This window comes from Oncorhynchus mykiss, chromosome 26 (genome assembly GCF_013265735.2).
Source record: "Oncorhynchus mykiss isolate Arlee chromosome 26, USDA_OmykA_1.1, whole genome shotgun sequence".
In the NCBI taxonomy this organism is placed as follows: domain Eukaryota; kingdom Metazoa; phylum Chordata; class Actinopteri; order Salmoniformes; family Salmonidae; genus Oncorhynchus; species Oncorhynchus mykiss.
In genome coordinates this window covers 31285527-31313119 of record NC_048590.1, presented here as the reverse complement: position 1 = coordinate 31313119, position 27593 = coordinate 31285527, and the positions used below count along the sequence as shown (strand labels likewise).

The 27593-nt window shown below is 42.5% G+C and overlaps 1 protein-coding gene across 8 annotated transcripts; it reads left to right on the top strand.

The window, feature by feature from the left end:
* LOC110506624 (liprin-beta-2) lies at positions 1-27233 on the top strand. 8 transcript variants are annotated; one of them, XM_036963565.1, is made up of 22 exons: positions 1-558; positions 3185-3271; positions 5035-5148; positions 7985-8116; positions 9638-9925; positions 10288-10380; positions 11104-11212; positions 12001-12062; positions 18613-18688; positions 18834-18958; positions 19219-19271; positions 19456-19516; positions 19895-20018; positions 21453-21588; positions 21748-21876; positions 23651-23801; positions 24027-24138; positions 24315-24403; positions 24823-24945; positions 25110-25235; positions 25404-25592; positions 25791-27233. In XM_036963565.1, the coding sequence occupies exons 3-22, from the start codon at positions 5137-5139 to the stop codon at positions 25992-25994; spliced, it is 2394 nt and encodes a 797-aa protein (XP_036819460.1). In that variant the 5' UTR covers positions 1-558; positions 3185-3271; positions 5035-5136; the 3' UTR covers positions 25995-27233. The 8 variants fall into 8 exon arrangements, with proteins under 8 accessions (XP_036819460.1, XP_036819464.1, XP_036819459.1 ...); XM_036963569.1 differs by lacking the exon at positions 9638-9925 and having other exon boundaries at positions 5-558; XM_036963564.1 differs by lacking the exons at positions 1-558; positions 3185-3271; positions 5035-5148 and adding an exon at positions 6053-6184.
* The last annotated feature ends 360 nt before the right edge of the window (positions 27234-27593 follow it).

Genomic DNA, 27593 nt, shown 5'->3' with positions numbered 1-27593 from the left:
ATAAGAGAGAGAGAGGGGAGGAGAAAAGGGAGAAGAAAGGGAGGGAGAGGAGCCAGCTGGCGTAGTCTTGAGTCGTAGAGCTGCAGTCTGATATTAGAGACTAGCCACTTCTCAGCCTACCTCTGTCTGGGCTCCAAACCACACAGCCAGGGTCCGAACCAGACACAGCACACCATAGGTTCCCCACTACAGTCTCTCTGCAGCAAGAGAGAGTGAAGGAGGGGAAGAAGAAGATAGAAGGTTTCAGGGAGATTAACAGTGATATAGTATCTTTCTTTCTGATTCCTACTTTATTAATCACTCTCTTTTCTATCTCTCTCTCTCTCTCTCTCTCTCTCTCTCTCTCTCTCTCTCTCTCTCTCTCTGTCTCTGTCTCTGTCTCTGTCTCTGCCTCTGCCTCTGCCTCTGTCTCTCTCTCTCTGTGTGTGTGGAGCCTCACCGCCTTGCCGGGATAAGTTGCAGTGTAGAGTTTAAGGAAGGAAATAGTCAAAGCTACAATGGGCCAACAGAATGGAGTATAACATCGATTTTTATAAGCATTTTGCCTGGCTGAAAAAGGTAAGAGACTTTATGAGGTTTCACTTTCATGCATTTACCTTGCTTATACATCTGTATAGAGGAATGTTTTTTCTTATTGTAAACAGACAGTGAAATTCCTTGCATACTGGTGATGCACATGGAGAAAGACGTGTATTGTGGAGTTGCTCATTGTAACACAGTTGGCAACATTGATAGTACAGACTCACCTGTTTTGACCGTAAGCTGGAAAGTTGTGCGTCATGCTGTTCTAAAAAGCAAAAAGGCAGTAAATGCTAATAGCGTGAAACTGAGAAAAATGGCTTTTATTTACCTTGGTTTCACAGTAACTTTATGCATTTACTACTAACACGACCCCCATTTTCTCCATAACACAATACAATAGAGGCAGGATACTTGTCCACATGATTAAGCATGTATTTAATGTAGCAATAAATTACATTAACTAATTTTTTACCAAATGAGCAGTTACTGCCTTTTTGCTTGGTAGGGCAGCATAGTACTCACCTGTTCTGTTGTCTGTAATTTCTACACCTTCACAGAAAAGGCCGGTATAGGGAAAAGCTTGGGAATTGTTGAAGAGCAACAGGTAGCATTCAATAAAACATGGTAACCAGCTTTCTGGAAAACACTTTGAACTCTCATTGACATGAACATTTGAGTCATTAAGCAGACGTTCGTATCTACTTACAGTAGTGAGAGCATACATTTTCATACCTTGTTTATTATCTTGGTCGTACTGGTCCCCCATCGGAATCCAAACCTGGCATCTACCAACTGATCCACAAAGGACCCAACTCTCCCTGTGTTTCTTTACTGAACAGGAACAATATGATATTTTACTAATATAAGTTTAGTTCATTTGTATTTTTACAGGGACAGTGCACATTAATCAACGATTCAGTAAAAGTTTTCAACCGCAGTCCCTGGGCAGGTTCTTAAAACAATTACAATACAGACAAACAATGAGCAGTGAGCACATGCAGAGCAACATGGAACAATAGCACTAAAAGCAACAAAACAAAATGCATAAAAGCAAGTGTTTCCACACCTCACATGCTACAGACAACATGGAAAGCAGCAATACACAGCTGGGGATTATGTTCACAAGTCAGATTGGCCTTTAACCATTTCTTAGTTTTTTTGTGAAGGTGGGATAGGTGGTGCAGTTATGCGTGTCTGATGACAGTGGGTTCCAGGCATGGGAAGCTCTCACAGAGAAAACAGATTGACTAAAGGTGCTTTTCCATAAGGGAACTATATCCATATATCCATAACTCTGCAGACGATTCATACATGGTACGATAACAGGAAAATGTCATTTCCGTATGGTTCAAATAGCTATATGGCTAATCTGTCAATCCATCTGTTGAGGAACTTTTACTGAATTTCAGTGAAGAATGTGTAGGCTAATCTGAGTCTGTGGCTGAATGGATGTTATCTAGGATAGGAGGAAAATATTTAAACGAGTCACTAAATGGGAACCAGATCTGGTATGGTGAGCTTGTGCACCAGGCTTAACCTGTTTCACGGTCCCTGCGGGCCAATCAGCAATCAAGGTCCCAGTGACCAATCACCAATTAGGGGCAGGAAACGTGTCGGGAGAAGTGCATTCTGGAATGTGTGAAAGATAAACACCAGACAGGTCAAGAGGTCATAGTACCTGAGGAGAATAGATGAATGGATGGGCAACATGTGTTTTCACTTCAGACTTTGTCCTTCCTCTGGGAGGTACAGTACAGGAAGCACCTGAAATAGACCTGATAGGACTAGACTAGATGAAGTTACGATCAGCCCATTCCTGAATTCTCCTTCACCATCTTGTTGTCATTAGGGAGATGTGATTAACTCTTTGCTGGCTCATACCATCTGGACCTCGTTGTTACGGTGTTAACTTGGACACAAAATGGCCTGATAGATGATTATATACGAAGTCTCTTTCTCTCTCTTTTACCAAACTGACTTGCTTATTTGGACTTGTTTACAGAATGTTTATGTTGGGAAAAAATGTGTTATTTGCAGCACTTGAAATAGCTGAAGAGAGAATGTATTTGCATATTCTATTGTTCAAAAGATATATGGCTATATGCATACTTTGTCTTCTTTTTCCTATGACTCGTAAAGAAAGTTAAACTCCAGCCATATGCTGTGGATTCTGAATCTAAAACAGTTAGATCTGAAGAGTATTCTTACATAGTCTATTCTTACATAGTCCTCACGGTCACTGCGCCACAAACTTACAATGGTTGTGGTTTAAAAAAGTTTGTATTTCTCAGCAATTTGCTCTAATTTTGTTTCATTCTTTATATGAATGGCTAAGCCATTATTTAGGAAGGCCCGAGGTCTTGCGCACTTATATCAAATTATTAGAATACTAAAAGGTTCAACATCATTTGATGAAAGCTTAAGAAGCATAAACCTCTTACAGAATTCCACACTCACGGCCACAATAGGTTATTTAAAATGTAATACCAGTGCTGTGTGTGTGTGTGTGTGTGTGTGTTCTTGTTGTTCTCTCCAGAGTCTGAGCTTTCATTTCAGAGAGCCCTGGTTCAAGGTAGAGCTGACACTGTGGGTAACTCCTCTCACTTCACAGTTGTATTTGTACTGACCACAAATTGACCAGTAACTGACCACTCCTCTGTAGGTAAACCAGCGGTCCCCTGTGAACGGTGAGACTAACCAAGAACGGTTGACACGCTTAGAGGGAGACAAAGAGTTCCTTGTCCTCCAGGTAAGATTACCTTATGGCATAAACAGTGCATGCATGTGTATGTTTTGCATTTGTATGGGAGAGAATAGTGTGTTTCGCTGCACATTAGCATATATCCAGCAGCATACCACTCTGCATACCACTGCTGGCTTGCTTCTGAAGCTAAGCAGGGTTGGTCCTGGTCAGTCCCTGGATGGGAGACCTGATGCTGCTGGAAGTGGTGTTGGAGGGCCAGTAAGAGGCACTCTTTCCTCTGGTCTAAAAAAAATATCCCAATAACACTGCCCTGTGTAGGGTGCCGTCTTTCGGATGGGACGTTAAACGGGTGTCCTGACTCTCTGGGGTCATTAAAGAGCCCATGGCATTTATTGTAAGAGTGGGGGTGTTAACCCCGGTGTCCTGGCTAAACTCCCAATCTGGCCCTCAAACCATCATGGTCACCTAATAATCCCCAGTTTACAATTGGCTCATTCATCCCCCTCCTCTCCCCTGTAACTATTCCCCAGATCGTTGCTGCAAATGAGAACGTGTCCTCAGTCAACTTACCTGGTAAAATAAAGGATAAAAAAATAAGAGTTGTGTTAATGGATATATCCTTCACCTACAGAAATTATTTAAATTCAGCTGAAGTTGAATCCCCTGAGTTGAATATGAGCCTACTGATATACATGAGGATACATTACACTGCATTGCCCCCCTTATGTATTCAGTCATAAGAGAGGGAGGAAGAGAGAGAGAGAGACGGAGAGAGTTGAATTTGAGCCTACTGCAATACAAGAGGATACATTACACCGCATTGGCCCCTTGGTGCCCTCTATAAAATATAAACAGTAGTATCTCTATCATGTATCAGTCATAAGAAGGGAGGGAGAGGAAGAGAGAAAAAGAGGGAAGGAGATAGAAAGATAGGGTGGCAGAGAAAGATACAGAGAGAGAGATGTAGAGAGAAAGAGAGGGATAAATATATATATATATATATATATATATATATACGTAAATATATGAGAGGGGGGGTGCTAATCCAGTGGTTGGCCTTAATTGCTGTGTTGTTTTGTTGTCAACAAGGGTTAGGTACAAGGGCAGTACTTCTTAAGTGTGTGTGTGTAGACTAATTCTCAAGGCTGTTGATTAAGGGTTTTTCTGCAGTCAGGTCCAGACTTGCTGGCTACAACACACCTCTGTTTGTTGGCAGATGTGATGTCTTGTTGTTGTGTATAGGTCTCATGTACACACTACCACATTCCTCCACTAAACTCCATCTGATTGGCTGGTTGAGCCCTGCCTTTTGTAACTGATTGGCTATTTCACTAGTTTGTTTTCTCAACAGCTTTATCTACATCATGAGTAGTGCAGAGCTGGCTTGATGGGCTGAACTGAGAAAAACTCCTGAAGGACAAAGAGTCCTTCATTCAGCTTTGGAAATATTTGCACTGTTAAGTTTCATCAATTAAGGAGCTGATATGTTGTAAAATGGATGGCAGGCAAAGAGAGGTGATTTTAATGACTTTGAGAAAGTGCATATGGATGGTGGGGTTAGATAACTTCCCAGGTCTGGAGGAGTAAAGGATGCAGCCAGGGAGGGAGAAAGAGAGTGTGGGAATGAAGGATGAGCAGAGGACAAGAGGGTTGACAACATTGAAAGAAGGGGTCAGAAATGTTGAAGTATTGCTGTCTACTGGTGTGACTGAGTTTCTACTCCATTCCACACACACACACACACACACACACACACACACACACACACACACACACACACACACACACACACACACACACACACACAGGTGAGCGTTCTGACGGACCAGGTGGAAGCTCAGGGAGTAAAGATCAGTGATCTGGAAAGTTCTCTGGAGGAACACCAACACAAGCTCAACTCTACAGAATAGATGCTGCAGCAGGTAAGACCTCACACTCTGGTCCTCTTCCATTCATACAAACCTTTGAACACCAACCTTATTTACAGTCTCAGTTTAGACTGGCTTCAGCATGATATCAACTTCCTCGATTTGTGTGGTTATCAGGTTCACTTCCGTATCTTCCCGTTTCTATTCAAATTGGGATCTGAAAGTCTGCATCACAGCAGCACAACTTTAATGCCTTCTCCCTTAGACTGACATGATGACATTTGCTTTATGTATGACTAGAATGCTTTAAAATGATGCATGTGTGAGCAGGGGACATCCAAAGCTTCCATCTACTACTTTGTATTTTAAGACTAGCACACACCCATGGCACAAATACTCCTCATACAATAGTCTTATATTCAGTCCACTAGCAGACTAGATTTAGACATGCTCTGTCTCCTAGCAGACTGTCTAGACATGCTGAGTCTCATGGTAGACTGTGTCGTAGAGAGGCCAGCTTCCAGGAGGAAATTCCTCCCTGGGATTCCAGTTAGCCGGGCTCCAAAGTCTCTGACAACCCAAATATTTAGTGTGGTCTGTTCCCATCCAGGACTGATTCTTGGAGTGCAGCGGCCGTCTGCTCTGGTAGGTTTGGTCGTGGTGCTCTGCTCTAGGGCTGGTCTGTCTGGGCATGTGTGCACAGGACCGGGAGCGTAGTCGGTCACACCCCTAACCCCCCGGTGTGTGTGTGTGTGTGTGTGTGTGTGTGTGTGTGTGTGTGTGTGTGTGTGTGAGAGAGAGAGAGAGAGAGAGAGAGAGAGAGAGAGAGAGAGAGAGAGAGAGAGAGAGAGAGAGAGAGAGAGAGAGAGAGAGAGAGAGAGAGAGAGAGAGAGAGAGAGAGATCTGTCATCAGTGGAGGTGGTGTGTCCATGTCTCCCACTCCTGTGAGGTGCAGTAGTGTTCAAGCTCAGAGCAGACATGGAAACTCAGTCAGAATCAAGGATCCTCTTTACAGCTAAGCTAAGATAACTTCATGACAGCAACATGCATGAAAAGGACTATCATCAGTCCATACAAACTGGAAACTGAGGTAGGACAAACTTTGTATACTAGTAAGCATTTTTGCTACAGTATATCATCATTCCAGGGAGAGGCTTTCAACTGCTCCAAAGTTCCCCTGAACAAATTCTGTATAGTAGGCCATCTTTGTTAGACTGTCATTAAATGCCAACAATGCATTTCATTTGCTAGCCATGGCAAACTTTGATTCTGTTGCAAAAAGTCTATTAAACAGAGGCAAAATAAATTAAATGGGGAGGGACCTACCAGTATTTGTCCAAAATAAACTTTTGATTTGCTCCGTTTGTTTCCATTCAAGGTTCCGACCCTTTTTTACAATTTTCACCTAAAGTGACATACCCAAATCTAACTGCCTGTAGCTCAGGACCTGAAGCAAGGATACCCATACTTTGAAGTTTGTGGAAATGTGAAATTAATGTAGGAGAATAGATATAGATCTGGTAAAAGAAAAAAACGAGTTTTTAAAAATTGTTTTGCACCATCATCTTTGAAATGCAAGAGAAAGGCCATTGTTATTCTAGCCCAGGCACAATTTTGATTTTGGCCCTAGATGGTAGCAGTGTATGTGAAAAGTTTTACACTGATCTAATGAACCATTGCTTATCTGTTCAAAATTATGTATGAAGACTGCTCAAATGTGCCTAATTGGTTTATTAATACATTTTCAAGTTCATAATTGTGCACTCTCCTCAAACAATAGCATGGTATTATTTCACTGTAATAGCTAATGTAAATTGGCCAGTGCAGTTAGATTAACAAGAATTTAAGCTTTCTGCCCATATCAGATATGTCTATGTCCTGGGATTTTTTTTGTTACTTACAACCTCATGCTAATCACATTAGCTCAACCGTCCCACAGGGAAGACTATCAGACTCTATCAATCCCATAGAGGTTAAACGATAAACAGTTTTAATAATGAATACACCCCTGGTTCACTCTGTACAGCAGGGTTGTTCTGAAGGGCCGGGTTTGTTTCCTTGAGACGTGGTCATTATGAGGCATTCGACCTGAGCCGCAAATATCTTATTAGTGACACAGCTCTAATATTTTCCATGTGCACTCTCCCAGAAACCTTAGAAAACAAACCATTTTCTCTTTAAAATGTCTACATTTTTAAATGCCCATGGTTGGACTGCCTCAGTGCTTCAGATATTTTCTTTGGACCTTTGTAAGGCTGTGTTTACACAGGCAGCCCAATTCTGATATTTTTTTCACTAATTGGTCTTTCGACCAATCACATCAGATCTTTTCACATCAGCACTGTTTCAGAGCTGCTCTGATTGGTCAAAATACCAATTAGTGAAAAAAATATCAGAATTGAGCAGCCTCTGAGACTTTGCACCTGCCTGAAATCAACCTAGTTAGCTGTTGAGTGAAATAGGGACATTCAAAGCAGACTGTTTTTCTGATAAAGAGGGATAATTAGTGGCCCAGGCAAGGTCCTAAGCAGCATCATGTTAGATTGATAGCAATCCTCATTTAAATAGGAAGGTAAGTGCTGAGCCTCTACAGTATTTCTAGTTGTTGTTGTATGGCAACTGTGCAGGGTTCTGTGGGCTCTTCACGCTCTCCTCTGCATGATTTGCACTTGTGTGTCTGTCTGTGAGAGGGGCAGTAAAAATAGTGCCCAGAGGCTGTGTATATTTAGCCGTGTGGACAGTGTCTGACTTTGAGAGAACTGAACAGAGCTAGGACGGTAGCTTCTTTAGTGTCCAGTGTAAAAGTTCTGTTTGGACTTGGTGTGGTTGTACTACTTTTTTTTTCTCCATTTGCATGATTGGTGTTGACAAGTGTCTCCCCTTGTGGCAGGAGCTCCTTAGCAGGACGTCACTGGAGAGTCAGAAGTTGGACCTGATGGGAGAGGTGTCCTACCTGAAACTGAAGCTGGTGGACATGGAGGAGAAACAGATTCATGGAGTAGCAAGGAAGCATAAAGCAGAGGTAAGGACACAGACACACGAGGGGTGACGAGTGTAATCCTAAACTTTTATGTATGACTGAGGCGGTTAGATTTGAGTCCCTGAGACAGACTGTACTGTAGCAAGACTGATTTTAGTTTTTTATATTTAATTTTTTAAACATCTATAGAGTAGTGAAATAATTAAGCTTCCCTGAGGGGGTTTGTTTCACATCACTTGTGATACTTATATTTAGTGAAGTGAGCTTTGCCAGGAAATGATAGGAGTGCATGTACACGTCCTGGTCATGTTTTGGGAGATATAACAATGCTGCTGACTTTGACAAACATGCTAAAGACAGTAAAATGTACTCCACCCTCTTCCTGGACTACCTAGGTATGAAACTACTCTCCATGGAGTCATGGCTCTGTGTTTTTAGTTCAACCTGAAATGTATGTTTGCTTGAGCCCATATGGTATGTTGGGTTACCTACACCCATCACATGAAGGTAAGGTCTAACATTTTTCCTCAGAACTACTGCAAAACCGGATAGTTATGTAGTTACTGTAAAAACATGGCTTGTCAAAGAGCCTTTGTGCCCCAGAGCACATCCAGTACTATGTGAAGCCATGGTGGTTGACTGGGTAAACCTGAGGGTGAGTAGGCTTTAATTCGGTGACAGGTTTCAGTTTTTAGTTTAACGTTTTAGTCTAAAGTCCTGATGTTTATGAAATCATGACTGGCCTATTATATGAACTGCAGAGGCAGGTGGTTTCCAAATGAGGAAACCCCACCCCTTTCAAGACCGGGTAGCATAACACTTTAGACAGGAAATGATCCATACCTGTGGTTTGTAATGCAGAAGATATTCAGTACACTTAGTAATATAAGGACATGTGTTGCGATAGTCTTTATGCTCTGGTCATGTACACACTGCCTTCCCTATGAAAGCTGACTGGAGAGAATGAGACCTCTGTTTTGAACATTCCTCTGATGTGCCATGTGTGACCATTCAAGCGTAGAGTATGTGTGTGAATATGCGCACGCACACTGACTCTCATTTTGGAAGCCTCACTGCTGTGGAGCGGAGTCCCTAAGCTCATGGTTATATATAGCTGTGGACAGGTCTCCATATATGTCATATCCTCTATACTGGACACCATGTGATACTTCCACAGTCCAGGTATAGCTCTATGGTTGTTACACTCTAAGTATGATAACATGCCCTGCTCTAATGGGCTAGACTGTTCCTTTCGTGTGGCAGTATCGCGCACACACACGTGTGAGATTAGGTACCTGTTCACACTCCAGTAGGTCAAAAGCATATTTAGACAAGACTATTTCACAGGCCCAGAGGTTGTTTAGATCTCGCAGCCCTTTGTTTCTCATTGTGGCTCACTCAGACGCATCAACCCAAATCACTGCATGGCTTTAAACATTCCATCTGTTACTTTATTAACTAAATGGGTGTAGAAAATGTAGGTAGTATATTGTTGAGGAACACCACGCCTTTTTCATTCTTTTCGGGGTTTTATTTTCCTTATTTCTCTCTTCCCTTTGTCAGAGTGTTGTGAACTTGATTAGTGAGCTGCAGGAGCAGATGTGTAAGTTTCAGGAGGAGATCAATTGCAGGATCTGGGAGAAAACAGGCCAGGCTGACAGTAGCCCACAGGAGGCCAGTGACATTGGGTTCACGGAGGCCCAAAACCCAGACCAGGGGCTCGCCTGTGAGGGTAGCCCAGAGGAGGTACATGCCAGTGGGCTGGAGGAGCCTCCTGACGTGATCCCATTCCCAGGCGTGGAGAATAGCTCCAGTACTTCTGAGGAGCAGTGCTGCTGTGGAAGCGAGAGTGTAGGCAGAGAATGTCTGCATGACCTTTGACCCTAAGCATGTAGTCGTCCCATCACTGTGTATGGAATGATCCCAAGGCTCTGACACTTAGCTCTATGCTTGCACTAAGGAACCCCTCACCACACCTTGTGTAGTTCATGAAACCCAATGCTATCCCATGACTTGTGTAGATAAGGGGGTTGCTGCATGCACTGTACTGCATCGTTTAAGAGGCATTTCACTGTAGTGTTTTGAGTAGTTGGCAGATAGAACTCATGGACTAATTGATAGTCTCCAGACTATTTAAGCAATCCATTATCTGTTGATGTACATTTGTGACAATGACATGTACAATTTGTAAATCCTTTTATCAATGTCCCCAGGTCATACTTCAAGAGCTCAGACTTCTCAAGGAGAAAGTAGACCATCTTGAAGACCAGAAGTCCCAGTATGAGAGGAGACTCAAAGCAACAAAGGTTAAACATGTTAGCCTACCTCATCTCCTGTTCTGTCTAGACTGTACTAGTAGTGCCCAGATTCCTCTGCTATCTACTGCTTTCCTAAACTATGTCCAATCTGCTTTTCTTCCCAGTTAGATGAGTCTTACAGACAAGTCATTCACAAAAGGCTATTTTCTGAACAAATCTGCAGACCATTTTCTTCGTAGAAATGGATTTAAATGGTGGTTAGGTCCTTGTCTCTTGGCGGTATTACAATACCTTGGTTAACACACCATTGCCATACCTCGCTGGCTCTCTCTACCCCTCAATTTCTCCTTTTCTTGAACTTCATTGCACTATTTTTTTCTTAAACTTTCACTCGCTTCATCTGTCCCATCTGCTTTTCGCTCACACTATGCATTTTAACTTGAATCACTGCTAGTGTAGCTCAGCCTTCCTAAAATGTATCTTTTTGTTATACATGGTCATGTTGCGTTACTCTGAACATCAGTGTGCCCTATGTAAAACATATAGCCTGCTCTGGAAAGATGAACAAGCCAAATCATGTAACTACCTGCTTCAGGTGCATTTTTCTGCACCTACTATTACGTCTGCTAAACAGTTTACGCCACCAATAAACTTAGTCTCCAACAGTTTTATGTGGAGGTTTTTGTTATGAGTGTTGACTTAGATTGTCTTTCTGAGTGTTTTTAGCTTATGCATGCTCCTGATCTTACCCTGTTCCCCTATCTCACACAGGCACAGATATCAGACCTCCAGCAGCTCCTGCTCAGTAAGAATGCAAAGATAGACAGCCTGCACGCACAGCTCCTGGCCAGACCACTGTCCTCTGAGACCTCCGAGAGAGGTAAGCACTTCAAAACTGTATTCAGGGTTTGTTATTCTGTAATGAAGGGGTTGTATGTCCTTTGTTGGTGACTAGCCAATAGGTTTTTGTCGGTCATGGATCAATAACATGCTGCGAGTGGTGCTAACGATGGTTCTCTCTTCACCTTGCATTTTCACTGTTGGAGGATATGTACAGGAGAAGACTCAACAATAAGCACAAGCCTTAACACTATTTTAACAACTTTAAAACACTGCTTCAACATCTTGTCCCTTACATGAATTCACTCGTTCATACCCTGTTGTGGGGCTCCAAGAAAATCAAACCCAGGAATGGATCTTGGCTTCCTCGGTCTGGTAACATTTTAATGAGCTCATGTTCTTCAGCTGAGTAGATTATTGAATCCCTTGATCAGAATACAGAATTTCCACTGGGAAGGGACTCTTGATCTGTGAATGTCAGCCAACTGGTGTCCAGTAACAACCTTGATATGTCATCATGCTCTTGCTACTAGAAGTATGGTTAAGTGAGTAAGTTTCATTTTCAGAAATCTTTTCCATTGCCTATTGCTGCCTGTCAACTTTCTCTACTTAATTTCTGCTTTATTGTATGGACCCCTAGCTCATATTGTTGCTTTTTCCCTGGCTAGGAGAGATGTTTTCCATCTGAGAAAAGCTCTGCTCCATCGATTTTACAAAACTATATGCATAAATGGGGTAGAAAAAGAAAGATTGCAAATACATTGTCATATTATGGTACTGCATACATAAGGTACATGATGGCAACTACACTATGACTCCTTTCTACAGACCAGGAGCTCCAAATGTTAAAGACTGGGATGGAGACGCTGCTGGTTGCTAATGATGAAAAGGTGAGTAGGTGTCTGTCAAAGGTTACTACTAATGCATGTTTGTCTCTCTTGGTCCAGTAGTGAGATCATTTGCTATACGTCACAAAATAAAACATTGAACTGACTGATTCCATTGCTTTGTACAGTGTATACAGTTGGGTGCCGTTGTATACATTAAGCAATGTAGGCATACATAGCACGACCATCACTGTTTGAATGGCAGGAGCTGCTGGAAGGCTGATGGCGTACGTAACCACACATCCATAGCACCGCAGTTTACAGCACAGAGCTTTTGTACTCTTAGTTGCACCCACGGGTGGAGTCTTTGAACAAATAGGCCTCATGCGTTCTCGCTCTCTCCGCAGCCATCCGTTTTAGGCAAAGCCACAATTAATGAGTCTTGGATATGCCAGACCTAATTTTGGAGTTTGGTCCATTAAGAGAAACTAGACCAGGCCAGGGGCACTGGCACCACTTCAACACACATGCACGCACTCCGTTACCACTACTGATTTCCAGCTGTGCCCATGTCACACAACATTTCTCAACTCTTATGTTAAAAGCATATGGGGAAAGCCAATTACAGTGCCTTGCTAAAGTATTCAGACCCTTTGGATTATTTCTGTGTTTGTTGACATCATTTTAATCCCACTAAAAACAATCTAGAGTAAAAAAACACATTAGCATAAACATAACAGACTTGCATAAGTATTCATCCCCTTTTGTTTAGCTAAACCTAAATTAGTTCAGGGGTAAAATATGGCTTAACATATCACAAATTACCTGGACTCGCACTGAAATAGTCATTCAAAAATCCAGTCAACCCCTAATGCTTTCTGTCCCCCATACACACATTTAAGGTCCCACAATCAAGTGTTGAATTTCAAGAACAAAAAGCCTCAAAGGGCAGTGATGGGTAACAACCAATCTGACAATGAAAGTATTTTCAGCATGATCTGGTTGATTATTAAACCACCCAGACACATCAGAGTCCTACTGAGCTGCAGGACAGGAATGACACTTCTCAGCGACTATTACCATGAGGCCATTTTTTTTAAATGGCTACGGAGTTCAATGGCTGTGCTGGGAGAACTAAGGCTGTATCAACAACGTTGTGGTGACGCCACAATTGTCTAAACGACAGTGACAAGAATACAAATGTACAGACTGCATGCAACAAGGCACTACAGTACTACTGCAAAAACACACGTACTCCTTTTGGGCTAAATGTAAAGCCTTAGATTTGCGCTTAACACATCACTGTGTAACTGCCTCATTTTCAATCATAGTGGTGACTGAATCATGGTATGGGTATGCTTGACATGGGCAAATACTGGAGTTTTTCAGGGAAGCCTCAAATTGCTGTCTAGCCATGAACCTCTCTCAAGATGTTGGGGATCAATGTTTGAATGTATTTTATTAGGTTAGCTGTTGCAAAATCAGCAGCTACTCTTCCTGTGGTCCACATGGAAGATTACATAATACAGAACATTATTAATGGACACGAACAGCTCAAGTACAAAACTGTTTTAACTCACGTAGCCGACATATCAACACAAACTATCTAGGTCCAATATGGGAGAGTTGTTGTGCAATGAGTTGATTAACCTGATTTAAAAAAATATATATATATTTTTTATAAACTAGCTTTGCTGGAGTTCCATGCATTAACAGCTCTATGTAATATTTTATGTTTTCTTTAATTTGTTCTGTGTTTACGGACTGTGAAAAGACCCCTAGTGACGTGTCAGAGCTGTGTAAGTTGACTCTGCAAACAATTTGGGATTTTAAAACTACTTTTTTTTTTTTTTTTAATAAGTGATGTAGTCGGTCTTTCCTCAACATCCGGCCGTGATTGGGAGTCCCGTAGGGTGGTGCACAATTGGCCCAGCGTCAGCTGGCGTAGGCCGTTATCGTAAATATGAATTGGTTCGTAACTGACTTGGCTAGTTAAAGGTGAGAACTCTTAGCCAAGAGAGACTGGCATACATCGTATTTATATCAGCCCTCTAATTACAATGACATGCAAGATGTACCACTCTTCCAGGCCAGATGCAGCTTAAATAGGTCTTTCCTTGCAGCACTTGACCACACGCCTGGACAATAATCCAGATAAGACAACTGGAGCCTGTGAAACTTGCTTTTTGGAGTGGTGTCAAAAAGCAGAGCATCTCTTTATTATGGATTGACCTCCACCCCATCTTTAAAACCATTGAATCTTTGTTTTGATCATGACTGTTTACGATCTAATGCCAAGTAATCTAGTCTCAATGTGTTCAACAGCCACACCATTCATTACCAGATTCAGCTGAGGTCTAGAACTTAGGGAAGGATTTGTACCAAATACAATGTGCTTAGTTCTAGATGTTCAGGACCAGTTTATTACCGGACACCCTTTTCAAAACAGACCAACTCTGTTAAAGGGCTCATTAACTTCATTAGCTGTGATTTCTGATGCATATATGGTTGAATCATAAGCATACATGGACACTTGGTGTAGTGGCAGTTCATTGGTAAAAAGAGTGGCGTGCCTAGAGATCTGCCCTGTAGTACAGTTTTTAATGGTAGCTTTTCTGAGTTCAATTAGTTTGCCATGTCATGGATTCAGAGCTGAGATTGAAAAATCCTAATTTCTCAACTGGTTATGGTCAATGATATCAAAGGCTGTACTGAACAGTACAGTTCCCACAATATTCTTATCAATTTCTTTCAACTAATCATCAGTAATTTGCCAGTACGTTGCTTGCCCTTCTCTATAAGCATGTTAAGACTTCCTTTGTTTAGAGAAATAGCATTGTATTTGGTCAACTTTTTTATTTTTTCCTCCAACCAAGAGCTGGCAGCAAGCTTGTAGGTGTGCTATTAGGACTAGTAAAGGCTGCTTTACCACTCTTGGGTAGCGGAAATACACTGCTCAAAAAAATAAAGGGAACACTTACACTGTGTTTTAACTCCAAGTCAATCACACTTCTGTGAAATCAAACTGTCCACTTAGGAAGCAACACTGATTGACAATAAATTTCACATGCTGTTGTGCAAAGAGAATAGACAACAGGTGGAAATTATAGGCAATTAGCAAGACACGCCCAATAAAGGAGTGGTTCTGCAGGTGGTGACCTCAGACCACTTCTCAGTTCTTATGCTTTCTGGCTGATGTTTTGGTCACGTTTGAATGCTGGTGGTGCTTTCACTCTAGTCGTAGCATGAGACTGAGTCTACAACCCACAAGTGGCTCAGGTAGTGCAGCGAGCTGTGGCAAGAAGGTTTGCTGTGTCCAGAGCATGGAGGTGCTGCCAGGAGACAGGCCAGTACATCAGGAGACGTGGAGGAGGCCGTAGGAGGGCAACAACCCAGCAGCAGGACTGCTACCTCCGCCTTTGTGCAAGGAGGAGCAGGAGGAGCACTGCCAGAGCCCTGCAAAATGACCTCCAGCAGGTGGTATGAGGGCCTGACGTCCACAGGTGGGGGTTATACTTACAGCCCAACACTGCAGGACGTTTTGGCATTTGCCAGAGAACACCAAGATTGGCAAATTCGCCACTGGTGCCCTGTGCTCTTCACAGATGAAAGCAGGTTCACACTGAGCGCATGTGACAGTCTGGAGACGCCGTAGAGAACGTTCTGCTGCCTGCAACATCCTCCAACATGACCGGTTTGGTGGTGGGTCAGTCATGGTGTGGGGTGGCATTTCTTTGGGGGGCTGCACAGCCCTCCATGTGCTCGCCAGAGGTAGCCTGACTGCCATTAGGTACCGAGATGAGATCCTCAGACCCCTTGTGAGACCATAAGCTGGTGCAGTTGGCCCTGGGTTCCTCCTAATGCAAGACAATGATAGACCCCTTGTGGCTGGAGTGTATCAGCAGTTCCTGAAAGAGGAAGGTATTGATGCTATGGACTGGCCCGCCCGTTCCCCAGACCTGAATCCAATTGAGCACATCTGGGACATGTCTCGCTCCATCCACAGACTGTCCAGGAGTTGGTGGATGCTTTAGTCCAGGTCTGGGAGGAGATCCCTCAGGAGACCATCCGCCACCTCATCAGGAGCATGCCCAGGCATTGTAGGGAGGTCATTCAGGCACGTGGAGGCCACACACTGAGCCTCATTTTGACTTGTTTTAAGGACATTAGATCAGAGTTGGATCAGCCTGTGGTGTGGTTTTCCACTTTAATTTTGAGTGTGACTCCAAATCCAGACCTCCATGGGTTGATAAATTTGATTTACATTGATCATTTTTGTGATTTTGTTGTCAGTACATTCAACTATGTAAAGAAAAGTATTTAATAAGAATTTCATTTAGATCTAGGATGTGTTCTTTTAGTGTCCCCTTTATTTTTTTGAGCAGGGTACTTTGGCTTCCCTCCAAGCCTGAGGACAAAGACTTTCCTCTAGGCACAGTTGACCTGACCGCGTTGAAGTGGCTAGAGTCCTCAGTAGCATTCCATCGAAGTTGTCAATGCCAGGAGGTTTGTCATTGATTGGTAACAATTTTTCCACCTCTCCCACAAACTTTACAAAATTAATAACAAAAAAAAAGTTTTATACATGAATACGATGGCTCACTGTTTGGCATTTCCTGCCAAAGTTTGCCCACTTTGCCAATAATGTCAATAAAATAATTGCCAACACTAAATGGCTTTGAATAAGCCATCTGAGTTTTTCCATTTATATAATTGATCTTGGCTTCATAATGCAGTTTCTTTTTGAGTTTAGTCACAATTTGCAGTACGTCAGCCAGTCAGCTGCGTAGACGACTTATTGGCCACTCCTTTTGCCCTATCTCTTTCAATCATACAGTTTAAGTTCCTCGTCAATCCATGGAGCCTTAACAGTTCTAACAGTCTGTTTTCTTAACAGGTGAATGTTTATCAATAATTGGAAGAAGCAATTTCATAAATTCATCAAGGGCAGCGTTTGGATGCGCCTTTCATTAATCACATCAGACAAACATATGTAACATCCACGTAAAATATTTTGTATGATCTCTTATACACGATTTTAGGATAGGCTTTGAAAAGTTGTCTTTCCTGACTATAGCGACAGTGTGATCACTGCATCCAATGGGTACGGACACAGCTTTACAATAAAGTTCTACAGTATTTAACAATGTGATCGATACATGTGGATCTTGTTCCTCTGGTGTTGTTGATTAATAACTTGAACCAGATTAAAAACACTGGTTACAGTGAAGCTTCCTCTTGAGCAGACGGCTTGATGAATCTGTCAGTATTCAGGACCCCATGAAAGTGTGATGTAAACAGTCTACTTTCATGCTTTTCACACATTTAGATACTGACTGTTAGCACTTGGTGGGCTATAGCAACACCCAAAATGAAAAGTTTTTTAGATTTGCCAAGTGAACCTGCAACCACAACACTTCAATAACATTTGACTTAAGCTCTTCTCTGAGCATTACAGGGATATGACTGAATATACAGTGCATTTGGAAAGTATACAGACTCTTTTTCCAAATTGTTACGTTACAGCCTTATTCTAAAAATGCTTAAATTGTTTTTAACCTCGCCAATCTACACACAATACCCCATAATGACAAAGCAAAAGCATTGCTTTGAGTCTTCTTGGGTATGACGATATATGCTTGGCACAACTGTATTTGGGGCTTTTCTCCCATTTATTCACTGCAGATCCTCTCAATCTCAGATTGTATGGGGAGCATCAATGCACAGCTATTTTCAAGTCTCCAGAGATGTTCGATTGGTTTCAAGTCCGAGCTCCGGCTGGGCCACTCAAGGACATTCAGAGACTTGTCCCGACCCTTCCTCTCTCTCAATGACTTTCATCTTACCATTCTGTTTCTACTCATCGTAGTGACTGGGAGAACTGCAAACTGTTCTTCAGTTACTTGAATCCACCTGTATTTTGACAAAACACAAAGCTATTTTCTTGTAACAACTGCTTGTAGAACTTTGTCATGGTAGCTAGCAACACAGGTTACGCTGTTTCTCTTTGCAGATCCAGACAGGGCAGGGCACAGGGACGATTGAACCTAACAGCAGGGATCTAAACGGCCACAAACTCGGGACGATCTGCGGTCCCAGCCACAATGGCTAAACGCTTTGCGGTCTGCACCTCAACCCCTCAACCCCGCTAGGTAAATTGCTCCTCAGACCTGGCCTTAGTTGGCAAGATCACTGGACAGAGACTAGCAGTCCCAGCAACTGATGCCAACTGTGTCGCGGGATCCAAACTAAAAAGTTAGCTATCTACTAAGAAACATATCAAAACACAACCGAGCTCTTCCTCGTTTCATGTTAAACAGGAAGTGACGATAGTTATTAAAAAAGAATAGGCAAATATTGCACAATCCAGCTGTGCAAAGCTCTTAGACTTACCCAAGAAGACTCATGGCTGTAATTGATGCCAAAGGTGTTTCTAACATGTTTTGACTCTTGGAGCTGAATATTTGAGTTATTACTTCTTTTTTTTTGTCCCACTTTGGCATTTTGTGTAGATTGACAATTCAATTTTAATACCACTTTCTAGTACAAATTGAGAAGAAATACTCAGAATACTTTTTGAAAGGTACTGTATGGATTCATCTCCCTGTTACAGGACCGGCGTATTGAGGAGCTCACACTGCTCTTAGTCCAGTGCAGACAGTTCAGAGATGTTGTGACCCCAAGACAAGGTAACAACCTTCACTACCATACTCTAGTTATTGATTTTTATTTTTTATTGAAAGGGTAAAACATTCCTTACATTCAAATGTATAATAAAGCAGAACATTTCCATTACTCATGATGGTATAAAGCAATGACACTTTCTTTTGATAGCTCCACCCACTATCCTCTCAGTATCCAATGAGAGGACTATGTCGAGCAGCAGCGAAGAAGAGGAGCATGGAGTGGTGATGAGGACAGTTCCTCCCAGTGCACTACCTGAGAACACAAAGACTGAGGTGGGTCAGAGGAAGGGGAATGTTCAGATGGGGGAACACATTGTTCTCTCAGCCCCAAGCATACACTGACAATTACTCCAGTTTTCAGTATCAGCATAATATGAAGGTTGAAAGTGCCTTTGGATTAAAACATGATTGATCCTGCCCAATGTGGTTCTGAAGTCTCATTTTCCCACAAGTCTTCTCTTGAACTAGAGGCTGTGGTGCTACAGTCATATTCCTCGTTCCCTGTCCTTATCTCCATCTCTCCTCTGGTCCAGATGTCCTTCAGCGGTTTGTCCCACCTGCCAACCCAGAAGGGGAGAGAACTCTGGTGAGACTCTGGGGAATGGAACACCTTTTACGGGACTGCACACAAGGGACTGCACACAAGGGACTGCACACAAGGGACTGCACACAAGGGACTGCACACAAGGGACTGCACACAAGGACATAATTGACTGCACTAATCAAGATTTTTCACTGGGAATGATCAGATGATAATGTGTTTTTATCAGGACGCATCCCCGACTTTTATCAAGCAGTATGGACAACCTACAGAATGGATCTTCACCGAAGGTAGTGGAGACATTTTCATCTGTTAACATTTACTGACCAGAGTAGAAAAATCTGACTAGAAAGGGCATTACTTTTCTCCCCAATCTGTATCACAGCACTGACTCCTTGTCATCTAATGACTGTTCTTCACCTTTCCTATCTCTAGCATGTAGTGGTGATTCCTGTAGAGGCTGAAGTGTCTACTGCGGTATTATAACTGTGAACAAAACTCTTCACTTTCATATCTAACCATTACTGTTCCCTTTGTGTTTGGGTCACACTTCTGACCACATTGTTTTGTCTTGTCAATCAGAATTTTACAGAAAAAAATCTATGAATTTGAAGTAAAATGAAACATTGTATTGGTCTAATTGTTTCATTTATCTGTTTGTTCTCCAGAATGGGCCTGTAGATAACAGGTGCCAGACCTTGCCGGTGAAGTCCTCCCTACCAGAGCATAATGGAGAGTGCAGTGAGACACCGAGCCAGAGGTCTCTAGAGGGGAGTGAAGACGGAGACTCAAGTAAGTCTGAAGAAGCACTACCCCCCCCCCCCCCCCCCCTCCATAGGTGCTTCAGACACCTTCACTTCAGAATATACTGTAGGTTTCCCTGTGTCTTGTTTATATAGTGGACAGACCTGCTCTGAGAAAACAGATGTGCTTAGTTCTGGCCCCTTCTACACCACAGAGCACAAAGCCCCTGGTAGATCAGACCAAGCCCTGGTCCTCCCTTTGAGACAGGGCACATACACAGGTCTCTGATCAGTGGCTAGTGGCACTGTGATCAAAGCTAATAATGGAGAGGTCCCAGCCGGAGCAAAGGTCGCTTACCTCAATTCCACCTTCTCTTTCTAAATGATCAAGGTCCACACAACCCCACCCTCTCTCATGGACCACACTCACCCCAACTCCACCCTGGGCTTTGGAGTGGCAAAAATCAAGCCCATGAGTGTATGATCCTCCCACAAAATGAATCTATTTTGGCCTCCCAGCTGTAAATGGTGCCATATTGATGCGGTGGTGGGATTTTGTGCTGTGCACATAAACGGGCACAGGCCCAGCAGCTGGAGCGCCTTTCTATGTGCGCTCACTCCTGTTGGGTGGTCGGTTTGAGCCAAAGGCCTCCAATACAAACATGAGAAAGCAAAGCGCTACCAATCCCCTAGTGGGCCCATCAGTGAGTCTTACTGGGGTCTGACACACATAACTAAAAAGACATTCAACAAAATACTTTACAATTTACATAAAAACAAAAACATGTTAACATAAAACATGTTAACGCTTTTAAGTGTGTGCGTGATCATCAATCAGTTACACATACATGTCAGTACATAGACACAAGATGGTCATATGGGGGAGAGACATTGTGCTGTGAGGTGTTGCTTTACTTGTTATTTTTTAAAACCAGGTTTGCTGTTCACTTGCACTATATAAGATTGAAGGGAGTCATGCACTCATGGCTCTGTATAATACTGTATGTTTCCTTGAATTTGTTCTGGACCTGGGGACTGTGAAAAGACCCCTGGTGGCATGTCTGGTGGGGTAAGTGTGTGTGTCAGTGCTGTGTAAGTTGACTGCATACAACTTGGAATTTCCAATACATTCATGTGTCTTATCTTTCAGGGATATGTACACGTAAGAGTGTCCATGACACTAGCTATGAGTTAATTAACATGTTTGTGCTAGTCATCTCTCCACAGGCTATTGGCAATAAACAGAATTCAATCATTAAGACTGAAGGTTCCCCGCCTGTATGAAACTTACTTGCACAAAGATAACATCAGCTATTTGTGTTGCGGGCCTGGAAAGAAATTACTTTTTTGAAAAAGTTGATTTCTTTCATTTTCAAAAGCAACTCTAATGAAAACTAAACCAGAACCTTCGCACAGATGTAAACGTCCGATTGAAACAACTAGAAAATAAATAATATTTTTGTTCTTTCCCCCCTTCTTACAGGAAAGACAGAGAAAATGGACGACACCTCATCCTCTGACCTTTCACCCCAGTCATCAGGGGCGGAGTCAGGTCAACAGACTATTGGCTCTCCAGAGCACCTGAAGAACAATAACAGTATCAGAAAACTCTGGGGAAAGTGAGTGGGTATATTTAAAAAAAAAAATATATATATATATTAGTAAATTAGGCATATGTACCTCACCTAAAATGGCAAGCTTTGAGATGTGAATGACACCCAAGTCATGTATATTATCTACAGTATGTCTATGAAATCAAATACTGTCCTCTCTTCCAGGATCAGGCGGACCCAGTCAGGGGGTCTGCAGGGGGAGGACCTGGAACCAAACCAGTTTAGGAGAGGGGGGCTGCGTGCCACAGCGGGGCCAAGATTGACCCGGACCCCTGAGTCTGGCAGCTCTGTTCGGTAAGACTGCGTTTGGGGGATGACTCCTTGACACCACATAATTCCCCAGTAGATTATTGGAATGAAAAAAAAATGTAGTAACACTTAATTTAGAGCATCTACAGATTTCTACTAACCTTAACCCCTACCCTAAACCTTATTATTAACCTTACAGTATCAAACAGTTGCTTATCAACAGATGGCTTGTTGATAGTATGCCCATATGTAGAGCATCTACAGATAACAATTCCAGACTATCCAAATAAAGGGTGCCCAAGATGTGACCGACTGCCTCAATTTGGTCTTATGTAGCAACGTTTGAAATGTTTTTTTTACATTAGGTAACAACAGCATAACTGGTGCATTTTAACACCAATAAATCTGTGCATTTAATATATCAATCTAGCAAACCAGGCAACTAAATGCAACTTTCTAAATGTTTTTGCTTAGTTTTCTAGCTTGTTAGAAGGTATAAACGGTACAGTGAAACGGTTACTTGCAGTCTTTCGTTTAGACAGGTAGCTCTGTAAACAATGAACCATAATCCCAACTCATAATATTAATACTCAGCATGACTCTACAGGTAGTTAAAGCTAACAAACTAGCTAGGTTCAATGTTAGCTAGCTAGCTAACATTAGTCTATAACTAGCAATGTAAATAGCTCTGAGATACAAATAACATTATTGCACAGATCATACACGTAATATTAGCCAGCCAGCTAGCGTTAACAGTACACTTTAACGTGCAATGAAAAATTATGTTCTAACAAAATTAGAAGATAATAATATCTGAAAATGTAGCTAGCTAGACTCTCGTACAGTATAAACGCTTCTCCCTCTTTGTCACAAATGCCATGGTTGCCCTTAGTTTGACAATGTAATCCAGACAAATGTATACTACAGCCTTCTGTGTTCTCTTTGACTCCCACGGCATTTGCAATCAAAAGCCTGCATTTTCTCCATCTCCTTAGCGATCATACTCTGCTTCCACCAGGCATTCCACTGATTTCAAAACACTGTCCTCCCAGAAAGTGAAGAGCCTTAGCAACACTGCAGTTCTTTGTGAAATCTTTCACTAAATGCCACTTTAGAAAGTATTATCTTAACATACTTAGCAGCTCATGTTATAGACAGAAGCATGCTACATGGCAGACCAATCCGAACTCCTCTCTCGCCATGTCCAGCCCAACCATTATCTCTGCCAATCATGGCTAGCGGCAGGTAGCCTTGCAGGTAGGAACTTTGGGCCAGTAACCAAAAGGTTGCTGGATCGAATCCCCGAGCTGACAATTTAAAAATCCCGATGCGCTGAATGCGTTGATGTTGATTTAAGGCAACTCTCATTCAGAGTGGTTGGGTTAAATGCAGAAAACAGATTTCAGTTGTACAACTGACTAGTTATCCCCCTTTACTGTTTTTCCATGGTTAAACCAACTAGGCTCATAATTTAACAAAATCAATTTTCATTTACAGACGGCATACAAGTTTGTTTTTAAAGGAACATGAAAGTTCACATGTTCCAGAATACATTTCTGCAAAAAAAGCTTTTTGATAAAATATGTAATTTGAATTAAAAAATGTCTCCAGTATTGACTTGCGACATATGCCTACTTTACTGAAATGAGTAACATATGTTTGCTACTGCACCTGTTTCAATATAGGGTATACTGTTCATAGTATAGATGTTGAGTTGGCCAAATACAATACATGTAGACAGATGCAAAACAAGGTTTTCCATTAGTATTCTCTCTCGCTCTCACAAATTCTTCATGGTTTCTATCATTCTGTCTATCAGGGATATGAACACACCATTCAGCCAGTGGACCAGGGAGCAGGTGTGTGGTTGGCTGGAGGACTATGGTCTGGGCCAGTACGTCAACCTGACCCGGCAGTGGGTCGACAATGGACAGACGCTCCTGTCCGCAAGGCCACAGGACTTTGAGAAGGTCATTGAGGGCGAGAGGGTTTCTACCATGATGAACTTAAAAACATACAAAATAGTTGCTTCTATGGTGCCCATATTTATGACAGCCTCAGGGTCGCAAGTAGGTCAAGTCAGTCACTCATGTTCTGAAGTTAGAAACAGTCATTGATTGGCCTTGGGAAACCACAGTAAAACCTTGCATGTGTTTTTGAACCTTATTTTAATGTAATTGTTTCTGTGTCCACAGGAAATGGGTATCAAACACCCGCTACACAGGAAGAAACTACAGCTGGCTCTAAGGGGGTTCAGTACTAAAGCCCTGGAAAAGTCCTCTGAGCTAGACCACATCTGGGTTACACGTACGTCGTCTACAACTTAAACCGTACTATTAAAATCTACTATATTCAGACGTTGCCAGAAGTGTGGTATTTGAGGTGCACAATGAGTCAACTGCATTGTCTGTAGGATATTTTGCTGGGAAATGTTCCTTGTTCAAAAGGAAGTTAAATGGTTAGCTCTGATTGGTCACATGCAGGATGGTTGGATGACATAGGCCTTCCTCAGTACAAGGACCAGTTCCATGAGGGGCGAGTGGATGGCAGGATGCTCCAGTATCTCACCGTGGTAAAGCTAAACAATGAGATTTTTGAAAGTGAATCCTGTTTACGTGCTCATGTGATATCATCACCATTTAATATACAATTAGTATAAAAGTGTTCCCATACAGTGAATATGCCCTAGCTTTCCTACTGAACTACAGTGAATATGCCCTAGCTTTCCTACTGAACTACAGTGAATATGCCCTAGCTTTCCTACTGAACTACAGTGAATATGCCCTAGCTTTCCTACTGAACTACAGTGAATATGCCCTAGCTTTCCTACTGAACTACAGTGAATATGCCCTAGCTTTCCTACTGAACTACAGTGAATATGCCCTAGCTTTCCTACTGAACTACAGTGAATATGCCCTAGCTTTCCTACTGAACTACAGTGAATATGCCCTAGCTTTCCTACTGAACTACAGTATCTAAACTGTTTCCCAGAATGACCTGCTTTTCCTGAAGGTGACCAGTCAGCTCCATCACCTCAGTATAAAGTGTGCTATCCACGTCCTCCACGTCAACACGTTCAACCCCCACTGCCTCCGACGCAGGCCTGGAGAGGAGGTGAGAGGGTTAGGACCCTGAGGAGGGAAATGAGAGGAGAAGCAAAAGTTGGCAAGATGGACGAGAGGAAAAGTTAGAATGAGGGATGAGAAATTAGTTAAAATTGGTTTAATAAGATTTTACTGCTCAGTGGAGGAACTCTCATTTCTCTCTCCCCTGGTCAGAGGAACCCCTCTCCTTCAGAAGTGATCCAATGGTCCAACCATCGTGTGATGGAGTGGCTTCGGGCAGTGGACCTGGCTGAGTATGCACCCAACCTACGGGGCAGTGGGGTACATGGAGGTCTCATTGTGAGTGGACTGCACCTCAGAACCATGCACGTGTCCCAATTCCCCAAACTTTTCTGAAGTGTGCAGTTGCACACTCCCTGTCATCTGCAGGTACACACTTTGGAAGAAGACTGGAGAATGTTCCTACCTGAGTGAGCTCCAGCCCTGTCCTCTACCCCTGTACTTTAGATTCTGGAACCATGGTTCAGCTCTGAGACCCTGGCCATGCTGCTGAACATCCCCCCTCAGAAGACCCTGCTCCGCCGCCACCTGGCCACCGCCTTCACCACCCTGGTGGGGATGCAGGCCACTCTGGACAAACGGGATTATGCCAACGCCACCGGCCATGCACCCCTCACTACCGCCGCCAAAGTCCGGGTACGACTGCTGTGTGTCCATGGAAGAAGGCCCATGATTACTATATAATGTGCTGTGAATACTGTGTACATGCAATGAAATCTGCCTAATATGCTGCTGTTGAGAGTTTTAGAAATAATCCACAGTAGTTATTGTTCAATATACGTATTGTGTACAGAGGACCCTAGCTTAAGCGCTTGTCTTCCTGTATTATTTCAGCCCAAGAAGCTTGGTTTGACCCACTTCAGTCACCTGAGGAAGAGGAGCCCAGATAATTTGGCGGACTACATCTGCCCGATAGACAGTGGGGGCCTTTCGGTCATGAATGGGGTTTCCCACCGGCCGTACGCAGGGGTCCGTGGCCTCAGCCCCATCCTGGACAGCGAGTCAGAGAAGCGGGAACCGGTGGGGCCCAAAAGCTGACACTGATGCTCCCCTCAGCCAATGAATGCAAATCTTATGGCTTTTAAACCCCACCCCACATGCCTACGTAAACACATCCCCGCTCTCCCTGAATCAAGTTGCTGATTCAGTGTAATTTCTAAAGCAGTGTTTTTACCAAATGGTGATTCACTGGACAATATACTGTGTGTGCATATAATGAATATCAGCAGGATGTGCTAATTGGGTATTTGCTGGATGATAATTAGCTGGATGTGCTAATGACTTGTTTACTGGATATGCTTATTAAGTAATTGACCTGGATATGTTGAAATGATGACTGACCTGACAGGCTAAATGAGGATTCATAATGCTATGGTTGTATAATGGTTCCCTTTTGAAAGCTGCTCTCTGCATTCCTGGGAACATGAGATGGATTAAATGTTCCCATCTTCTGTAATTGCTTCAGAACACGACCCTTATGATGTTACTGACCATTGTAGTCTTCCTCCTTACCTTGCTGGATTTCTTAGCCTTTCTTGAGTTATGGTACAAGTGAAAACCTATTCTATAAGCTTGTTTGATTTATTTTGTGCTATATTTAATAATTGGCAAATTCACAAAACGAGGTGCTCATGAAAATTCAGGTTTGCACACAATACCCAACTCAACTGGCCTATAATTATATATTGAAAATAAATAATAATTTGCAGGTGATTGTTTGGTTCATTTTAATCCTAAATGCATTATTTAATGTGGCGTAAGGTGATTGGGGTTAAAGGCCACACTAGCCAATATTGACTCTGAAGCAGAGTGCTCTTGCTGACTGACTCCACTATAACACACATCATGGATTATAGACGATGCTACAGCGGCTTCAAATAATTATTCCGTCAATGCACACCTGAATTTACGGCTACATCTGTACTATTGTATACCATCATGTGACTGGTAAGCCATGAATGCTAATGTTTTCAGATTGCTGATTTAATGTTCCATCAGGCATCCACTGAGGACAGTTGTCTCCAGCTCAGACTCTGAGAACAACCTGGTGAGTTTTAGCATTGTTTTTCAGACAACTGAAGACATGTTCTTTATCGTACAGTATGTCATTTTCCCTCATGGTGTTTGTGAAGCTATGGCTCAAGTTACAATGCTACAGTAGGTGGAGTATAATTCAGTATGTTGGACTGTTATGTACCATGCGCCTCCATGTTATTGCAACATTATGGTCTTCATTGCATCCTCAGGTCCATCATTAAAGTTATACTTTAGCCTCTGTATAGTCTACCTATGTGTTATTCCAGTGTGACGAGCCAACGCAGTGAACAGATTCTGCCTTGGAATTTGTGAGAAGCAGAAACCAAACTAGCAGAAATTCCCAGAAAGCCCTGTGTACTCACCCTCGTGAAGATCTGAAGTGGAGGATGGCTCTCTGAAGGATATTTTTAGGTTGGAAGCCCACACCCAGTTATTCAGCTATAATAGAGGGAAATCAATGGCTGTAAAAAAAATATATTTACAGTTTATCAATGCAACTTCTTTGATCAAGAATGTTATTCTGTTAATGATGAAATTGAGTGGCTTCATATGTCAAAAAAGGCAGACATATCCAACAGTTGGATTGGAAGAACAAAACAT

Bases quoted from the DNA above. Each gene is read 5' to 3' on its own strand.
- LOC110506624 (XM_036963564.1), top strand. From the start codon at position 6,128: ATGACAGCAACATGCATGAAAAGGACTATCATCAGTCCATACAAACTG. The intron at 6,185-7,984 runs GTAGGACAAACT...CCCTTGTGGCAG, and splicing joins CATACAAACTGGAAACTGAG to GAGCTCCTTAGCAGGACGTC. The intron at 18,689-18,833 runs GTAACAACCTTC...TTCTTTTGATAG, and splicing joins TGTTGTGACCCCAAGACAAG to CTCCACCCACTATCCTCTCA.